The sequence below is a fragment of the Sus scrofa genome, chromosome 14 (genome assembly GCF_000003025.6).
Source record: "Sus scrofa isolate TJ Tabasco breed Duroc chromosome 14, Sscrofa11.1, whole genome shotgun sequence".
Lineage (NCBI taxonomy): Eukaryota > Metazoa > Chordata > Mammalia > Artiodactyla > Suidae > Sus > Sus scrofa.
Genome location: NC_010456.5, coordinates 122,525,740 through 122,543,546, shown reverse-complemented (window position 1 = coordinate 122,543,546; position 17,807 = coordinate 122,525,740). Strand labels below are relative to the sequence as shown.

Sequence of the window (17,807 nt, the reverse complement as noted above, 5' to 3'; positions counted from 1 at the left end):
TCTTTCCCTTCTTCTCTCTGTCCTTCCTTGCCTCTTTCTCTCCTTATCCCTCTCTCCTCTTTTTTTCCTTAAAAAATGACAAATCAGGGAGTTCCTGTCTTGGCTCAGCAGTTAATGAACCTGACTAGTATCCATGAGGATGTGGGTTCCATCCCTGGCCTCGCTCAGTGGTTTAAGGATCCTGTGTTGCTGTGGCTATGGTGTAGGCCAACAGCTCTGATTTGACCCCTAGCCTGGGAACCTCCATATGCCGCACCTGCAGCCCTAAAAAGACAAAAAAAAAAAAAAAAAAAAAAAAAAATAGACGAATTGGATTTAGAGAAACAGCAAATCCTTGAAGGCCTCCCAGGTAGCCTGAGGGAGCCTGACATGGTCCACAGACTTGCTGTGGCCCTTCCCCCAGGCCCCGCACTTCCTTCCCCTGGACGTCAGGGGTCTCATCGTTGCTGGGCCTAAACATTTGACAGAGTCTTACTCTTTCCCCACAGCTGAGAGTGCCACATATTGTCTTGTGAAGAACGCTGTGAAAATGTTTAAGGATATTGGGGTGAGTGTCCACGGCTTGCGGTGTGAAAGTGCACGTTCATCTCTGTCCTCTTTCTGTTTCGGTCTTGCCTGTTGGAGCCACCTTGGTGTTGGCTGGCCCCTGAGAGAAGCAGTTTCTGCTGGATCAGGCAGGCAGGCATTTCTGGGGATGCAAGAAGGGTGTGTTGAAGGTGAGGCCCCATCAGCACAAATTGATTTGAATGTTCCAGAATTTTCCTGGTTTCCATCTTCATTCTAAATGAAGGTGTCAGTGTGTTTTAAGATTCTACGACCATTTTGGTGGCAATGTTAACTCTCCCGTATGGTTTTCAGTTATTTTCTTGTTTTTACCAGTATGGCTGGAGGTATCCTTTACTGTTGTGTATCCTTCAGGATGTGGGTTCATGGCGGTACTAATGGTCTTTGTAAGGGACTATTTGTGACTCTATTCCAACGTAAATTTTGAAATATGGTACACTGATTGAATTGCGCTCCCAAAAACCTGACACCTGCCCCCAGAACCTCCCCACCCCACACTCGCACCCATCGCCACGTACGTTTCCTTAAAGCCCGGATTGTTTTGTGTGCCTTACTGTCTTACGGGGTCAAGGGCACTGGATGGAGTTGGTGACAGAAATGTCCATTCCCCCTCCCCCCGTTTTTTGGTTTGTCTTTAATTTAATCTAAACTTTCTCTCTAGGTTTTCAAAGAGACCAAACAAAAGAAAGTGTCTGTTTTAGAACTCAGCAGCACTTTTCTACCTCAGTGCAACCGGCAGAAACTCCTGGAATATATCCTGAGCTTTGTGGTGCTGTAGGTAACTCCTGGCACCTCTGCAGGTGAAGGGTGTGGGATGAGTCCTTCGTAGGCTCCAGCCTCTGGCTCGAGAGTGGAAGGTGCTGTGGTGTGGTCGGGCCTGGCCTGTCCTGATGCGACCTCCTGGAAGACAAGTGCCTTCTCCCCTCCATGGTCTGTGCCCATCCGACTCCGAGATGACACAGCCGCCTACAGATCCCACTGTGGGGCCTCCGCCCCCAGTCACAGTTCATAATCAAGAGATGACAAGATGAAATCGCAAATGATTATTTTGGAGTTGATTGAAGATTGACATTTTAAGTATAACAGTTAAGGACTAATTACTGTGATGGACACAAAAATGTAGTTGATTCTAGAACTGAGTCTTGTATAGTGTACTTAATGCTGTCAGGTAATTTGTTGGTATATTTTCTGATTAATGGTTAATGCTTCCTTTAAAGATAATTGTGTCATCCATCCACTGTTTTTTGTTTGTTTTTGTCTTTTCGGTTTTATCTTTGTCAGTCGTAGCTAAATTTTCAAGGGGAACACTTTTCATCCCAAGTGCTTTACAAATGAAGGGCGAATGCACGTCACACCCAGGTATCACTGTGCTGTCCTCTGCAGTCAGATTTGGAAAGCATCTTGAGAGCTACGTGGAGACACAATATTCATTTAGGTCAGGAGTACAGATAATGTGACCAAACAGCTAACACCAGGAAGTAAATTCAGGGTAAACGTGGCCAGAAAACTGACTTTGAAAAAATGAAAACGTGCCACTGAGTTGTAAATGACCAGCGAGTATTTAGGGACAACTCCTGTTTTATGTCTGTATCCTTTCCCACCCTTCAGATGGTACCTGCCCCTCCCAGGTACAGCTGTTTCTCAGAGAGAGCCACTGTCCTAACGCATTCACTTGGCCTGAGAGCCTGTGTTATCCTAAAGTGCTCTGGCTGCAGGCAGCCGACCCAGGCGTCTCCTGCCCTGCAGACAGGTCATGCACTGCATGCCCCTCTTCTGGCTGGTACCCACTCAAGTTGGGCACAGTACAACCTGTGCAGTATATGTGATGGGCCTGCGGTTTGGCACATGGTTGGAGGCATTTATGGATTTTTTTTAGCTGTGAGGAAAAATCATGGTTCCTTAAAAAACATGTGTGGATTATATTCCGAAACTCCGATGTCACATAGTGGCAAATAACTATGAATTGTTCATAACAGGTAGGTGCCTTTCTGTGAGCAGGGGTCGTAATTATTAACCAACTGTGGTAATTATGGTGATTTCTTAAAAATCATGTGATATTAAACATTTTCTAACAGCTTACTGTTCCTTCTCTTCTCTCCATGATATTATGGAATCAGGAATTCTTCCTGGTGAATGTTGTAGATAGTCTTTGCATTTAATAGAAAAGTACTGAGAATCAAGTTTGTATTTTCATCAGCGTGGGTTTTAAACACTCATACGGTCTCCTGACTAGTCTGTGTGTGTTGGGAGAGGGAGAGATACTCATTGGTATTTCACAGTGTATGAAATTTTTGAAACTCAGAGCAATAATGCTATGCTGTTGTGATTTTCTTCCATTCTTCTCAAATTCTACTGTTAAAATATATGTTTTCCTTATAGGACTCCCTGCTGTTGAGCCATTGTCAGTGTTGCGGTGACTCTGGGGTGGAGTGGGGTCCTCACTGGTTAGCATTCCATTTTCCTAAGGAGAATGAGCCCTGCGACTGGGGGAACAGCCGGGAGGCTTGTGTATCCCCTTGTGTGTTCCTTATCTAGGCAAGCAAACGCTTCACTTTTCTTCATCCTCTAAATTATAGACGGAGGATTTCTCAGCCTTTTTAAGTCAAGGTTGGGACTGCTGCTCTGCCTGTGACTTCTGCTAAGAGCTGCTGATGCACCAGCCTGACCAGGGGACCATGGCTTCTCTGGCTTTATTTTCCCTTTCAGTTGGTTTGTTTTCTAGAAATCTAATCAGATGCTTTGGGGAATGCAATGTGTGATTTGCTAGCTCTCTCGCCACTTTAACTCACTGTGAGAATAAATATGCATGCTTTCTGTAATTAACTGGTGCTTTGAAAACCTTTTTTAAGGAAGACAAATCTCAACCAAAGTTCTGCTCATCCGGACAAGCTCACCCTCGAGTTAATTTTAGCACAGCTCATTCTTCAGTGCCTCATTACTGAACGAACATCCATCATCCCAGTAAGGCTTCCAGATAGCACTGTTTTGCTAAAAGATTTATTCTTATTGTTTTCCAAAAGCGAATGGCTTTCATGTAAGATTAAACAAACTAGGTGCTTATAAATAATTTATTACAGTTTACTCTGTTGCATTTCTATGAAACTGAAATGCATGCCCTCCAGGGAAAGGCAGACTGTGAATCAGGTTAAAAAGCAAACAAAAAGACCCGATAATAAGCAATATGAAACTGCTCTCTTTCACAACGAGAAGTTCCTAAGTGATTCAGAAGAGGAGAAGAAAATTTTGCTCTCAAAACTTTAAGAAAAAAGGAAAGAACTAGCATGAAATGTGTAGGACTAGCAACAGAGAAAGTGCTATGAGACTTGCTTCTCAGATCTGTGAACTCTCACAAAGTCACAAGAGCGAGTGGAGAAAATAAGTTAGGGACTGCAATGACTGTGGGATTTCCAATCTGAAGGGAAAAGCATTCCCCAGAGTTCTCCATGCGTATGAGTGCTCTGTGAGATGTTCCTAGGTGTTTTGTAAAAAAAGTGTTGCTGGTAACATCAATTTGCACATGGACCCTCTTTCCTAGAAATTCACAGTGCACTTGTAAGGGCTTCAGGGTCTGCCAGTACCAAGCCTGTTTAACCCAGCATTTCCCAATCCATGTGACCCCAGGGCCTTTTTCTCCTTGGGGACACCTATGGACCTCTCATTAGGTTCATAGAAGACATTTTGGGAAACACTATGTCAGGTGGTTCTTTAAGGGGACAAAATAACTCCCAGATGGCACGGAGGCAGAATTTGCATACATTTTGTAAATCAAATGTTGCATTTAATGGATGTATATTTCCTCTCCTAGAGACGATAAGCACAGAAATCGATAATACAGTTGGTCAGAGCTCTTTCCTTAATGATTATGGGTTCTTTTCACTGAAAGTAGCAAAATAAACACTAGGATTAATTGAGGTAAAAAATTAAGATTGTAATTCAGATCTGGAAGAAATTATTGCACAATTGAATGCAGCTTTTTATCCACAGGTAGTTCTAGCGTTTAGAAATGATAGGACTTACCACTGAGGTTTATAAGACTTAATTTGGCTGTAAATCTGTTTTTTAAAACACTCTTTGTAGGAACTTGAGACTTGGCATCTGGCATTTTAGTTTAATACAAACTAATGATTGCATTTGAAAGAGACTTTTGACTCTACTGGTAAACATCTAAACTCTGAAATGCCTTGATGGAAGGTGTTAAACTATTTGCCTGTTGTACAAAGAAATGTTAGATTGTTGTAGAAAGATGTACTATAAAGTACCGGAAAAATGACATGGTGTGACGTCACGAGTGAAACTTCTATGGAAACTTTTTTTATGCCTGTTAATATATTGTAAGACACACAGAAGTGTAGTTTTGTTTTAATAAACCGAAAAGTGAATGTATTCTTGATGTCTTGTTTTTGTAGTTAAAAGTTCCCCTACATAAGTCATTGTATAGTTTTTGTTGGACCTAAAATAGAACTTTATTAAAATGCTTTTAAGAAATAATCTTACATAAATTTGAGGACCGGCAGTGCATGATTTTATTATTGACCCAGAGCTCCTCAAATTTGATCAACCATTTGGAGAAGAAGATATCTACGGCTCAGATACTGCCATCCTCCGTAAATGCTCCCATCACAGAGGTGTTCTGTGGGTTTCTGTAATATTTCTTAAATGTGGCACTTCTGTCTTATTTTAATATGTTTAAGTTTAAAAGTATAAACTGAAGTCTTGGGTTTTTCCCACTAGTTCATAATAGTTGCTCAAAATAGTTTACTCTTTTGACGGTTAAGTATTTTACTAGAGCACTGTTTTCTGTGGATGCTTTGAAAGGGCTCAAAAGCAGCTTTCTTTCAGGAGTGTGCCCTCTGGAAAGGGCGTTAACGGGTGCCTGGCTGTGCCATCTGTGCCCTTGGCGTGCGTGCATGTTAGTGGTTGACAGGTCCGTCAACCTGACCAGCACCCAAGATTGTCTTATCTGTTCTGTGCCAGCCTCTCTATCTGAGCTTTGTACTTTAGCCCCTTTGATTTCCCCTGGGATGTTGTTGCCATGACTATGCCCTCACCCTTTGGTGTATTCCTTCTTTCCTTTGCATTAGCAACTTTCTTGTTGCTGCAAAACATTGCTTTCCCTTTATCATAGATTAGACTTCAGAATTAATATCCACTGAAAGAGTGGATGTAAAAGTTAGAATCTTGCTATGATAAAAGTCCAACATGGAGTGAATGGAATCAATGAGCGAATAGGCTCACTTTCCAGCCTTCTGGGACAGCATCTTGCTATCTTCTGCAGCAGATCATTTGAGATTAAAAGTGAAAAGAACATTACAGACACACCCTCACACACTTACTGAAAGTCCCCAACTTACATAGCCAAGATGTAGAACTTCATAGGAGTGAGGTGGCTACATAAGGCAAAAGCAGATGTGGATACCTTTTCCTGCTTCTGGGCTCCTTATTGGTGGGCTGATCCTACACCTAGATTCTCATATACCTGCAACATTCCCTTGATAATTATTAATAATGCCCCCTTTGACTCTCAGAAGAGTGTAGGTTTGGATAGTAGATGACATGGTGACAGGGAGGTTCCTGCTAGGGTTGAGAAAAGAAAGTTTGTTTTTTTTTTAAAGAATACTCTGGTGTTTTATCACCTGAAAACTTCAACCGCCTTTGAAGTTACTTGTAAGGGAATGTTTATAACATGTAATTGCTGCTGCTTGAACCAGTCTTAATTCTTATGGGGAGATAGCAGAGAAGTATTCACCAAGTAATCGCTCAGTTTTTCAGAATGTCACAAAAGCCATCTCCATGTGTGCTTTTGGAGGGTTTGAGGCCAAATGCACATGCTTCATTATTTCTCTGTTGTTGAAATGATGAGCAAAACATCCCCAATTCTAGTGCCTGATTCTAGGTGTGTGTGGTGAGGAAGAGTTGCCTGCCTCCCTTCACCCAAGAAGGAAAAGGCAGAACAGCATGGTGCCCGTGATGGGGATTTCAAGGAGAGGCTGGATATGGCAGTTCTTCTGAGACCAGGGGTGGTCACCAGACAAGCAGCATCCATATCACTTGAAAAGTTGTTGAGACTACGAATTCTTTTGGGGCCCACCCCAGCATCCAACAGGCTGTTTTAACAAGCTCTTATGGGTTCTAAGGCACGGAAGGTTTAAGAACCCCAGCTCTAGATGCACTGTCTTGGCAAAAATTGGGGTTTCCACAGTTCTACACAGTGCACTTAGGAAGTGAAAACAAGGTAGGAGGAGTTCCCGTCGTGGTGCAGCAGAAACAAATCCGATTAGGAACCATGAGGTTTCGGGTTCAATCCCTGGCCTCGCTCAGTGGGTTAAGGATCCAGCGTTGCCATGAGTTGTGGTGTAGGTTGCAGACGTGGCTTGGATATGGTGTTGCTGTGGCTGTGGTGTAGGCCAGTGACTACAGCTCCGAGCAGACCCCTAGCCCAGGAACCTCCATATGCCACGGGTGCAGCCCTTAAAAAAAAGGACAAAAAAGCCAAAAAAAGAAAACAAGGTAGGAGGATGGGTAAGAAACACTCCTCAGGGAAGTATTAAAGCTGTTGACTTACCTTGACAAAACTGGGCTTTAAGGTAATGATGCTTGGGCCTTCTATGCATGTTCAGATGCTTCTACATTGGGAGATGGTAGCCCGGAGCCCTGCCATTGGATGACTGTCTCTGTCAATGACAGCGTGGCTCCTGCATTGTGTGACTTGTGCCACAATGCTTGGTCACAGTCCTCAGTCTAGGAAAAGGAAGGCTTGTCCATGTTGTGTTCTGTTTGTGGGTTTTATATAGCTTTTCAAAACAGTTTTTATCATTTTTAACAAAAGGAATATAGAAGAGAGAGCATGGGGTTTGGGGGCAGTAAACCTAGGTCTGTCTAGCTCTCCTGTGCACATGCTCAGACCTTGAGCTGGTCACCTCACCTCTGTGAACGTGGTTGGTCCTTGGTGTTGTATGGGGACAACAGTGGAATTTTGAGAATGAAAGGTGGTGGCATGAATGCAGAAGTGTATTGTAAGCTTTAAAGTCTTGCAACTGTGTGGCATTTGGTTTTCTCGATTTCGGAAAAAAAGATTTAGCTCTGCAAGGTAAATTAGGTGTCACCTAGTATTCAGCACCCAGGTTTATAGACGAGAACATCCCTTGTGCTCACACAGTTAAATGATGACAGACTCCAGAAGAGAAGCAACATCATTTGCCCTTCAATCCCATGACCACCGGGCATGTGGAAGGTGAACGAGAAAGCAGAATGATCAACCCCCATCCAGTGAAGGAGGCTCAATGCCTGTGATTGGTGTGGAACTTGGCAAAGTACTTAAGGATGTGAAGCTAGAGGAAGTTAATTGGCTCCAGCAAGGCAATGTACTAGACAAGCTGGGGCCTGGGACTTATTTGTGGGTGTCTAGCTGGGTACCGTGCCAAGTACTATCTATGCATCTTCTCAATTCTCTGGGGGAGGTGCCGTTAGCCCCATCTTACCACGAGGCTTAGAGTGAAGTCGTTTGCTGAAGGCCAAGGCAGAGTGCAAATTTTCTATCATGGTGACACACTTTTTCCTGGGTTTTCAAACTCTGCTCTTACCCTGGAACAATAAACAGGCCCAGAGGAATAAGGCAGAAAGCGATGTGTCTCATCAGGACACGGGAAAAGGAATGCAAGGATTCTTCCCCCTCATTTCACCTAATTCCGCCTTTGAAACCCCACAATTCAGAGGGCAACCATGTTCATGAAGGCGATGTGTCTAGCTCGAAGGATTTCGCAGAAGCCCTCCCAGACCATGCCCTTTGCACCAACCAGTCAAGCCAGAAGAAATCCTCTGAGGTGGAAGATGGCTAGAATTTGCTGCCACTCACGGTGGATTTGTTGCATTGCAGAGCCAGATTTCAGCAGTGAGTAGCCTGTGTGTTGGAGGGGGTCATGGAGACGAGGTGACCACAGGTTGACGAGTTAGACCCAGGCAATAGGAGGCTCTCCACCCCCTTCCCTGTTCTGGAATGGATGTACATTCTGCTTACTAGTGCCCTGCTGGCAGCCACTTCAAGGACACAGCCTTGAGAGTAAGGTGTTGTCAAGACCAACTGGACTGAATATAGAGCCCAGTTAGGGCCTCTATATAAACTTTTAAGATTCTAGTGGAGATCTGCTTGTATTTCATGGCCCATGACAAGACTTGTAGGTAAGTTTCCCTGCTTGTGAAACTTGCAACCTACCAATGTGGAGTGATCTGCCTCTCTCTCTGTTCTCTCCTTGCCCTCCATGCAGGGGGGCAAATTTGCAAGCCAATAAATGATGGTATTTTAGGATCATTATGTGCCAGGCATGGTGTTGCTCACTTGATGATGGTTCTAAAGACCCTAAGAGGAAACCAAATGTAGGCAGTTCCTCAGGGTCATGTTGCTGGCAGGCTGTGAGGCTGGTTTCCAAACTTGATCTTCAACGTTGCATTTTAGAAGTGTTCTGTGGGGGCACTTGGCCTCCCTGGTGGGGTCCTTGTCTGGAAGGGAGAGCAAATAACACTGGAACAGAATTTGGACAGGACATTTATTTGGGAGGGCTTTTGAGCCAAGGCAGCCTTTGGCTGGGCCTGCTCTGGAGTCTTCCACTGTGTTCATTGGATTGGAAAAGTCTCTTTCTCTTGTGTGGAAGAAGAAGGAGCAGTTCTGCCCTGGCCTCCCACACTGTAGGCTGCAGTCCTGAAAGCCACCTGAGCCAGTAGGCAGTGCTTTGAAAGTTTGATTTATTCTCTAAGTGTAAAGACTGGCTTCCACCATAGTGTTGGGTTTTCTAGAGGCAGAGTTCTTGCAGTGGATATTTTAGGACCCTATATCCCCATAGCCACCTAGGGTCACCTGCAGACATCCCTGCATCCTTATCTGCCTAGATCTCCCTGCTGAGGACGTTCCGTGACTCAGGAGCATGTGGGGTCCACAGAGCCTGCTGGAAGGTGGTGGGAAGTCAGCACTCCAGGAGTGACTCTCATCCAGGGAGAGATGAGAACTGGAGGTAAAAAGCCCCTCACTGGAACAATTGAGAGGGTCTCCAGTGGGTTTAAGCTCCAGTGATCATTACCCATTACCCTTTTCTTGGGGTATAATAACCCTCCCCCTTCCATCTCTCCCTTTGCCTGTCCCTCACTGGTGCTTCCTGACATCAGCTCACACATAAAGGACTTGCAGCCGAATCCTGTCTCAGGAGCTGTTTTCAGGGGAACCCAAACTGAGAGGGTCCTCAAGTCTTGTCACCGACTAGATGCTGTACGCAAAGTGATGTCAAGAGCTAGTGTTTCCAGAGGCTGTCAAGGGGGACTCACCAACACGTGGTCAATGCAGAATAAGTAGAGAGAGAGACAACGTGGCATTTCTAATTCCCGGTTGGACATCTGTGTTTGAAGATGGCTGTGAGGACTGGATCTGTAAACATTGCCCAGCCTCCCTTGCTGGTTGTCAGTGAGAAAGATCAACATGATGGCTAGAGAAATTAGAATTCAGGGGGGTGCTATGTTATCCATAACTAGCACTGACAGAGTCTAGAGGCAGGCAGGGGAGATACGGGGCTCACTTGGGAGCAGCGTCCTGTGTCCTAGGACTTAGGATGCTACCCAAGAAAGGTTACCTAATAACACTGTAGCTTGTCCAGGCAAATACAGAACACACTGTGGGAGATGGGGGAGCTGACTGAGGGGGCTCACTGGCAGAGTCAGTCCTTAACTGGGCCTGGAAAGAAGGTCAAGGAGCGGGAATCCTTTGAAGAGCCCACCTGATAATTTGAATAAACTTAATATTAAAGCTCATGTGCAAAACCTGTGTACCTAGGCTGAATTCCACCTATAGGCTTGCCTAGTTTGGTAAATTTCAAAACGTCAAACAAATGGAGTCCACCTTTCAAGATGTCTATTTCTTTAACATCTAAAATTATAATAACAGTCTAGCTTTTGTTAAAACTATCAGAAGATCTGGCAGTGCTGGGTCTGCCTTCTACGCAGAACCATGGGCTGATAATGGGTCGCGGTCATTTACGAGGGCACGTGCCTTCCAGTTTGTTGTATTTCCGCAGGCCTGGATTATCCGCAGGCATGGAGGTCAGGGGTCATTGACCTATTGGACTTGCGCAGTTTTATTTCATTTTTCCAAAACAAAGAGCCATGTCACTAAAGGCACGTCTTTATTTAAAGTGGAGTCAGCAGGTGGGGAGAATAAAGGAATATGCGATGAGCGTGAATGAGCGGCCAGTTGCTGCGCTAACAGCTTTACAGGCATGGCCAGCCCCGCCCCATCTTACAGACCGGAAGTGGAGGCGCAAAACTCTTGGGAAACGCCCCAAGTTTCTTAAGGGAAGCATGGACAGCCTGCCGCTCAAACCCCTGTGCTTTCTACGGAACCCGGAGTTGCCTTGACCTTGAGCTTCTTCCTGAGTGTTTGGATTTCATGATCTCCGTGTGGTAAGCCCCCACCGTCACTACCTTTGAGGGTGGGATAGGGAAGAGGGTAGCGGAAGGGAAAAGGCAGGCGAGGTCCTAGAATGTGGGCTTGATGATTTCCCCATAATTTAAAGCCTGCTTCTCAAGACCCACACGTCTGCCTTGAGAGTTAAAGCGGTCCAATCCAGGGCCCAGAGGCCGCGGCTGTTTTGGGAGGGGAAGAGAGGGTTGGCCTGGTGCATGATGCCATCATCTGTGATCTCTGAGCATTGAAAAGGAAGCCTTGACCTTGATGTCATAGGTGAGTCCATTTGCACGGCTTTTTCACGGCTGTCTTGGGGTACAGAACCCTGACCAGCCAACAAACTGGTTTCGAATATGCAAGGTCCCCATGCAGGCAGGCATCTGGGGGCTTGCGGGTTGTCTTTTGTGACATACTGCGGTCGAAGCGTTTATAGCTTTGTGATTCCGAGCTCAAAAATCAGACTAAGGCCCCCAGGGTTCGAATCCAAGGCCTGAGCTCATCAGCCCTGTGCACGTGACCTGGTGCCTGTTTCTTGATTAACGGTCTCCACCTGGTATACAAGGAGGCAACGAATGTTCATGAAGCATTTAACATCAACCCTAGCACATAATGAAAGCTTTATAAATGCTAGCTCTGTTAAAGGTCTACCTCTTTCCAGGTGACTCAGAAAACTACCCCCCCCCCCCGCGCCCCCGACCCTCTGCTTTTTCTGCCTTGTGCTTTTTTTCTACCTGCATCTGCCCTCTGCTCCCTCAGCCAGAAATTCCCAGAATATTCTAACAGACGCTGTGCAAGGCAGCGCGGGAGCAGGGGCAGCTGTGGTCCGGATTAGTGCTTTGTGCGCCCTCAGCATCACTGAGGTCGTAGTTTTAGAGGCGATTTTGCTTAATTCCAATCAGATTCCAATCTGGCCCCACCTGCATCGGGATACAGGGTGTGGCCACATCTCGCATTCCAGATCAGTCCACTAGGTGGCGCTAGAACCTTATCTGGGGCTTCCAGACCCGCGGCTGAAAGAATGCTGCCTCTTGGATCCTGGGACTGGAGTGGTGTGCTTTCTGGGAGTTGGGGCGGGGGGACACTTTGGATGCTCTTTGACAATGGGGCTTCTCACCGAGGGCCACAAATAAGACTCCGGGATGGATCCTCCGAGTGGTGGAAAGGGAAAGGAAGAGACAGGAACCGGGAGGTGTGGGGTATAAAGGGGCAGCAGTGGGCGTGGTCCCTGCAGTGCCAGGCCTCCTGTCTGTGGCCTTGTCTCTGCTCGTTGCTCTGTGCTAGTCTAGGCTTTGGTCACTTTGTCACTCTGGTCCCCTGCCCACCTCTGCTCAGCATAAGCAGAGCCCCTACTGGACCACAGAGAAGCTGGAAGTGGCTGGCCAGCCCCTGAGCTGCAAGGTAGCCAGAGCTCAAGGCAGAGAAACCAATGAAGGGGAACACAGTTTAAGGTCTTTAAAGAGTATTGTTGCTGCTCTTTGTTGTGATTATAGAAAGCATTTCCCGAATGGCCTCCCTTTGGCAAAACAGGCATAAAGATTTGATACTGTTGGAGATGTGGGTGCCAAGGGGACTGAAGCAGGGCCCTCTTTGCTGCCTGCTACCCACTGTCTTGAGAGCACTGAGGATGCTTGCAGAGGCTGCAGAGTGATGGGACCAGGGCAGCCCATCACTTTTCTCCTTTGTTCTGTGCCTGGGATTCCACGCCTGCTTGGCTCTCACTGCTGTTGCATAAGCCGTGAGCTCTGGTGTCCTCTTCCTCCCTCTTTGTGATCCACTTGTGTACTTCCTCACCACTGAAAAGTGGGGTGCTGATGGTTTCAGAAGGCTTTTAGTCTGGCTTAGCTTGCAGAAAGGGAGAGTGGGTGCCTCTCCTGCAGCCCAGCAGTGCCTCGTGGATGTCTGAATTACATAAGAACCTCACTAACAAAGACTTTGCTGTTTCTAAATTGACTCTTCTGATAAGGTTGCCATTATTGTTTTACTTACAGTGTAAAGTTTGCACCTTGCTGAATATGAAGTTCAGAGAGCAAGCTGGGAAGAGATTTAGGGAGAATGCTGACTCTGGGACCTGTGGGAAGATGGGGAGATGTTGAGGAGGGGCGAGGGGAGTGATGCTGCGGCTGGAAGGCTGGTGTCCTGCACTTCACAGTTTGGCCCTGGGCAAGTGCCTCTCTGGGAAGTTCACGGTCTTTCCAGGCTCTGACCACTAGAGGGCGGCAGCACCCTGCAGTTGCTTGTGCAGCTTTGAGGTAGCTAATAGGGGGAGAGGTTTGGGGTGTCTGAGGACCCTCAGAAATGCCATAGTGCCTGGAAGTGCTGCTTCACATCCCCTGCACCCCCCTCCTCCCCTCTGCGGCTCAGACGTGGATGCTGTTTCTTTGGGGATCTACCAGTGCCAACGTGAGCCCTGGGGAGTGGGGACCCCAGGCCAGGGCTCCGGGGGCTGAGGACTGCTGTGATGAGCATCAGAGGGGCTCCAAGCTGGCCCCAGTGTGTGTGGTGGGGTCTGCCCGCCCAGGAGCCCACCAGTGCCTACGGCCTCCTCCCTCAGGGTGAGTTTCCTGGGAAAGAGCATCTGTCTTTGATGTATTTGTTCCTGTTCCTCTGCCCTTTGGGGGGCATGGCTGGATCCTACACCCAGTAGGAGCTCATCAAATCCACCGGGCCTGTGTGCCTACTGGGTGTTGGCAGCACCTTGGGTGGGAAGGTGGGAAGGTGGCGGTCCTGCTGGATGGGGCTCAGAGGCAGCTGAGAGGCTGGGGATTCTGAGTGGCATGGGGGTGTGGAGTGAAAACAGCAGGAAGAAGGGGGAGAGGAGGAGGAGGCAGGGTGGGCAGGGAGCTGTTTGTTGTTGGAAGCGGGGGTAGGACTCAGACGGTGGGGGGGGTGGGGGGGCAAATCCGGAGAAGGTTTAGCCACCCCAGCCTGCCGCTCTTTGAGAACCAGGAAACCAACTCATGAAGTCAGCTCCGCTTCCGGCTGCAGGTGTCACATCTGCAGAGGTTTCCGTTGGTGTGACTCTCACCGCTGGCATCTCTGGACGTGGCCAGCGGGGCAGACGTGTGATGGGCTTGTGTGAAATGTCACTTTAAAAAATCATCAGTGGATGGTTTCCACCACAATGAGTCTTAGCGATGGCATTTGTTCAGAGCCTGAGGCCTTGTGGGGAGCCTGTGGAGCACACGAGGGGATCCCATGAAGGGAAGGCCCACGGGTTGGAGGTGGCAACCCCTCTGAAGGCAAGGCTGATAGAGGGGCTGTGTTATGAATGCAGATTCCAGGAGGAAACCAGAGGCACGTGGGCCATGGCCAGACTCCTGTCCATTCTGTGTGGCAGTGTGACTGTAAGTGTGACTTTATAGAGGAGAAGATGCTCAGAGAGGTTGAGATTCTTATGCAGGGCCACACAGCAAAACAGAGACATAGCAAGGCTTGGAAGGCCGATTACTGCATCCCGACCTTCGGGGTTCTGTCTGCTGAAGGGGCCACCATCTTTATAGAGTGCTTACTGTATGCTTGGTGCCTGGAACAGCTTGGAGTCTAATGGAGGATGCAGACAAGTCAACAGCGCCTTACGACATACAGGGGATGGGGAGCCCAGACTGGGGGTCAGGGGGACTCAGAGGAGATGCTCACCTCAGCTGAATGGGGCTATTAAGTGAGTCTTCTTGGAAGAAGTGACACATAGTCGAAAAATAAATCTAGTAATCCGATGCCCTGTTGAGAATGTCCCCAAAGAAACAGAGAATAAACACTAACAAACACCTAAATCACGGCAATAATTGGCAGTGATGGAGCTCTCGCTGGACACTAGTCCTGGTGAAGCAGGAGTTCTACCCAGAGGAGAACCAGGAGCAGCCAGAGGGCCCCAGCTGATCAGTGGCAGAGCGAGAGTCTGTGGCCAGAGGTCTTTTAGCAAAAGCCCTGTTCACCGTGGACAGATTTCAAACACACACACAAATGCAGCATAAATGCAGACAATCGTGGAACAAGCCTGAAGCACCCGTCCCCTACCTTCCGTGATCACCAACTCAGGGCCAGTCCGATTTCATCTGTATCCTCTCCGCTCCCCCACCCCTGGGTTATTTCAGAGCAAATCCTTCCCATTGTATCATTTCATCCATAAGTATTTCGTCAGGCAGCTCTGCAGGATAACGAGTCTTTAGAAAAGAAAAGCATAATCATCCTGCCATTATCACACCTAAAAACATCAGCAGTCACTCTAGTCAGTGTTCAGTTGCCTCGATTTTTTTTTTTTTTTTAAACAGCTGGTCAGGATCCAAGTAAGAGACACATATGGCAGGCAAAGTCTCTTTTAAGTTTCTTTTGAGTTGTAGTTTTTCTCTGCATTTCTCTTTCCCCCAGCAATGTACTTGTTTAAGAAATCTTGTCAGGGAGTTCCCATCGTGGCACAGCAGAAACAAATCTGACCAGGAACCCTGAGGTTGTGGGTTCGATCCCTGGCCTCGCTCAGCGGGTTAAGGATCTGGTGTTGCCATCAGCGGTGGTGTAGGTTGCAGATGCGGTGCAGATCCCGCGTTGCTGTGGCTGTGGTGTAGGCTGGCAGCTGTAGCTCTGATTGGACTCCTAGCTTGGGGTGCTGTAGCTATAGCTCCATATGCTGTGGGTGCAGCCCTAAAAGGCCAAAAAAAGAAAAAAAATGATCTCAAGAAATCTTGTTAGTTATTCTGTGGTTCCCCACACCTGGCTCTGGCTGTTGGCATCTTTGGGGTCTTGTACAATCTGTTCCTCCGTCCCCCGAATTGCTTGTAATCAGGAGGCTTGGATCTGGAGGATCAATCTGATCTGGATTCAAGTTTTGTAGCACCAGCATTCTCAAAGCACAAAATCAAAAGGCAGCCCGCTGAGCAGTGTGTGTGTGTGTGTGTGTTACATCCTGTGTGTACATGTACCTAGGGGCTTCTCTCTCCTCCCTTTGGCCGCTTCCCAGAAGCCACTATTCTCCTGCAGCCACAAACTCTTCTCACGGTCACAAAACTGCTTCAAGGCTACTCATCGAAGAACAGGCAAGGAGCACATACAGAGTGTCCCCTTTCTAAAAGCCAGTCCCCTGGGATACTGCCTCAGAGAAGTCTTCTTCAGTGGACACAGGACTTATTTTGATGTCTGTGTACCACTTTTCCCCTGCGGCCTGCTTCTGTCACCCATATTGTGACTCCAGATCTTTCCCAGCAGGGACCCTAAAAAGTCTGAGGACCTGGCCTTCTCCTCCTGCTCCCTCCCATCCATCGTTCAGCCCCAGCTCTCGTCCAGAGCTGAGAAGTGAGATGTGAACCTCTGGGGGTCCTGGAGGCTGATGAGGCAGACTGACGCGGAAACTGCAGCAACAACAGTCACCCAAACACCCAGCCTGGGGTGCCTGGGCTGGAGCGGGTCGGGAAGCACAGGTCTGCTCTCTGCTTCTCCTGCGGGGTGGAAGCCACTGTGCCAGCTGAAGGCTGAGCCTGGAGGTGTCAGCTGCAAAGCAGAGAAAGGGGTCTTGTGCTTGCTTCTACGATGCCTGTCCTGGCAGCGGAAATGCTCGCTCCGGAGCCAGCCGTCAACTCGTGGGTATTTCCGGAGCACTGCCCACGTCATCGCCTACTCCCGATGTGGATATGATCCCATGGCCCAGCCAGCCAGGTGTCCAAAGAAGGGCCAGACAGTCTCGACCCCTCTTGTTTGTCCCTCACATCTGCTCCATGGCCAGCTGCGTCAGCTCAACTTTCAAGACAGATTTTAAGTCTGCCCCCTTCTCTCCATCACCTCCCCACTGACCCCTGCCCTCTCGCGCCCTCACTCTCATCCATTCTCACCCTGCTGCCAGAGTCATATTTTGTAACATAAATCTCATCCTACTCTTCCTTGACCTCCAATCCTGTCGAGGGTTGAATTGTGGTCCCCCCCCACCCCCCGCCGCCAACTCAGGTCTATTTAGAACCTCAAAATGTGACCTTAACTTGGAAATAGATTCTTTGCACATGTAATTAAAATGAGGTTATACTAGATTTAGGTGGGCTTTAAACCCTGTGACTGGTGTCCTTATAAGAAGAGGACATGAGGGGGTTCCCATCGTGGCTCAGTGGTTATCGAATCCGACTAGGAACAATGAGGTTGTGGGTTTGATCCCTGGCCTTGCTCAGTGGGTTAAGGATCTGGCATTGCCGTGAGCTGTGGTGTAGGTTGCAGACGCAGCTCGGATCTCGCGTTGCTGTGGCTCTGGCGTAGGCTGGTGGCTACAGCTCCGACTATACCCCTAGCCTGGGAACATCCATATGCCGCGGGAGCAGCCCGAGAAATGGCAAAAAGACGACAAAAAAAAAAAAAAAAAAAAAAAAGAAGAAGAAGAAGAGGACATGAGACACACAGAGAGAAGGAAGCTGTGAGAAGGCAGGCTGGAGAGATGCATGCAAGCCAGGGGATGCCAAGGATTGCCAACAACCAGAAGCCAGGAGGACGCATGGAAGGTTCTGCCCTAGAGCCTTTATGGGGGCATCATGGCCCTGCCAACACCTCGATTTCAGATTTTACCTTCTGCTTCTGGAACTTTGAGAGGATATATTTTTGTAGCTTTTTTTTTTTTTTCTTTTTCTTATGCCACAGCCACTGCAACATCAGATCCGAGCTGCGTCTGTGACCTACACCACAGCTCACAGCAATGCCAGATCCTTAACCCAAAGAGCGAGGCCAGGGATTGAACCTGCAACCTCATGGTTACTAGTTGGATTCATTTCTGCTGAGCCACGATGGAAACTCCTTCTGTATTTTTTTTTTTTTTTTTTTTCTGTTTGGAAGTTCCCAG

General features: G+C 47.7%; 1 protein-coding gene across 1 annotated transcript in view; it reads left to right on the top strand.

Annotated features, from left to right (window-relative positions):
* GPAM (glycerol-3-phosphate acyltransferase, mitochondrial) overlaps positions 1-4,947 on the top strand; it is a 43,791-nt gene extending 38,844 nt beyond the window's left edge. Inside the window, 2 exon segments of the mRNA XM_005671462.3 lie at positions 489-547; positions 1,226-4,947. Coding sequence (XP_005671519.2) covers positions 489-547; positions 1,226-1,342 — 176 coding nt within the window. The 3' untranslated portion in view covers positions 1,343-4,947.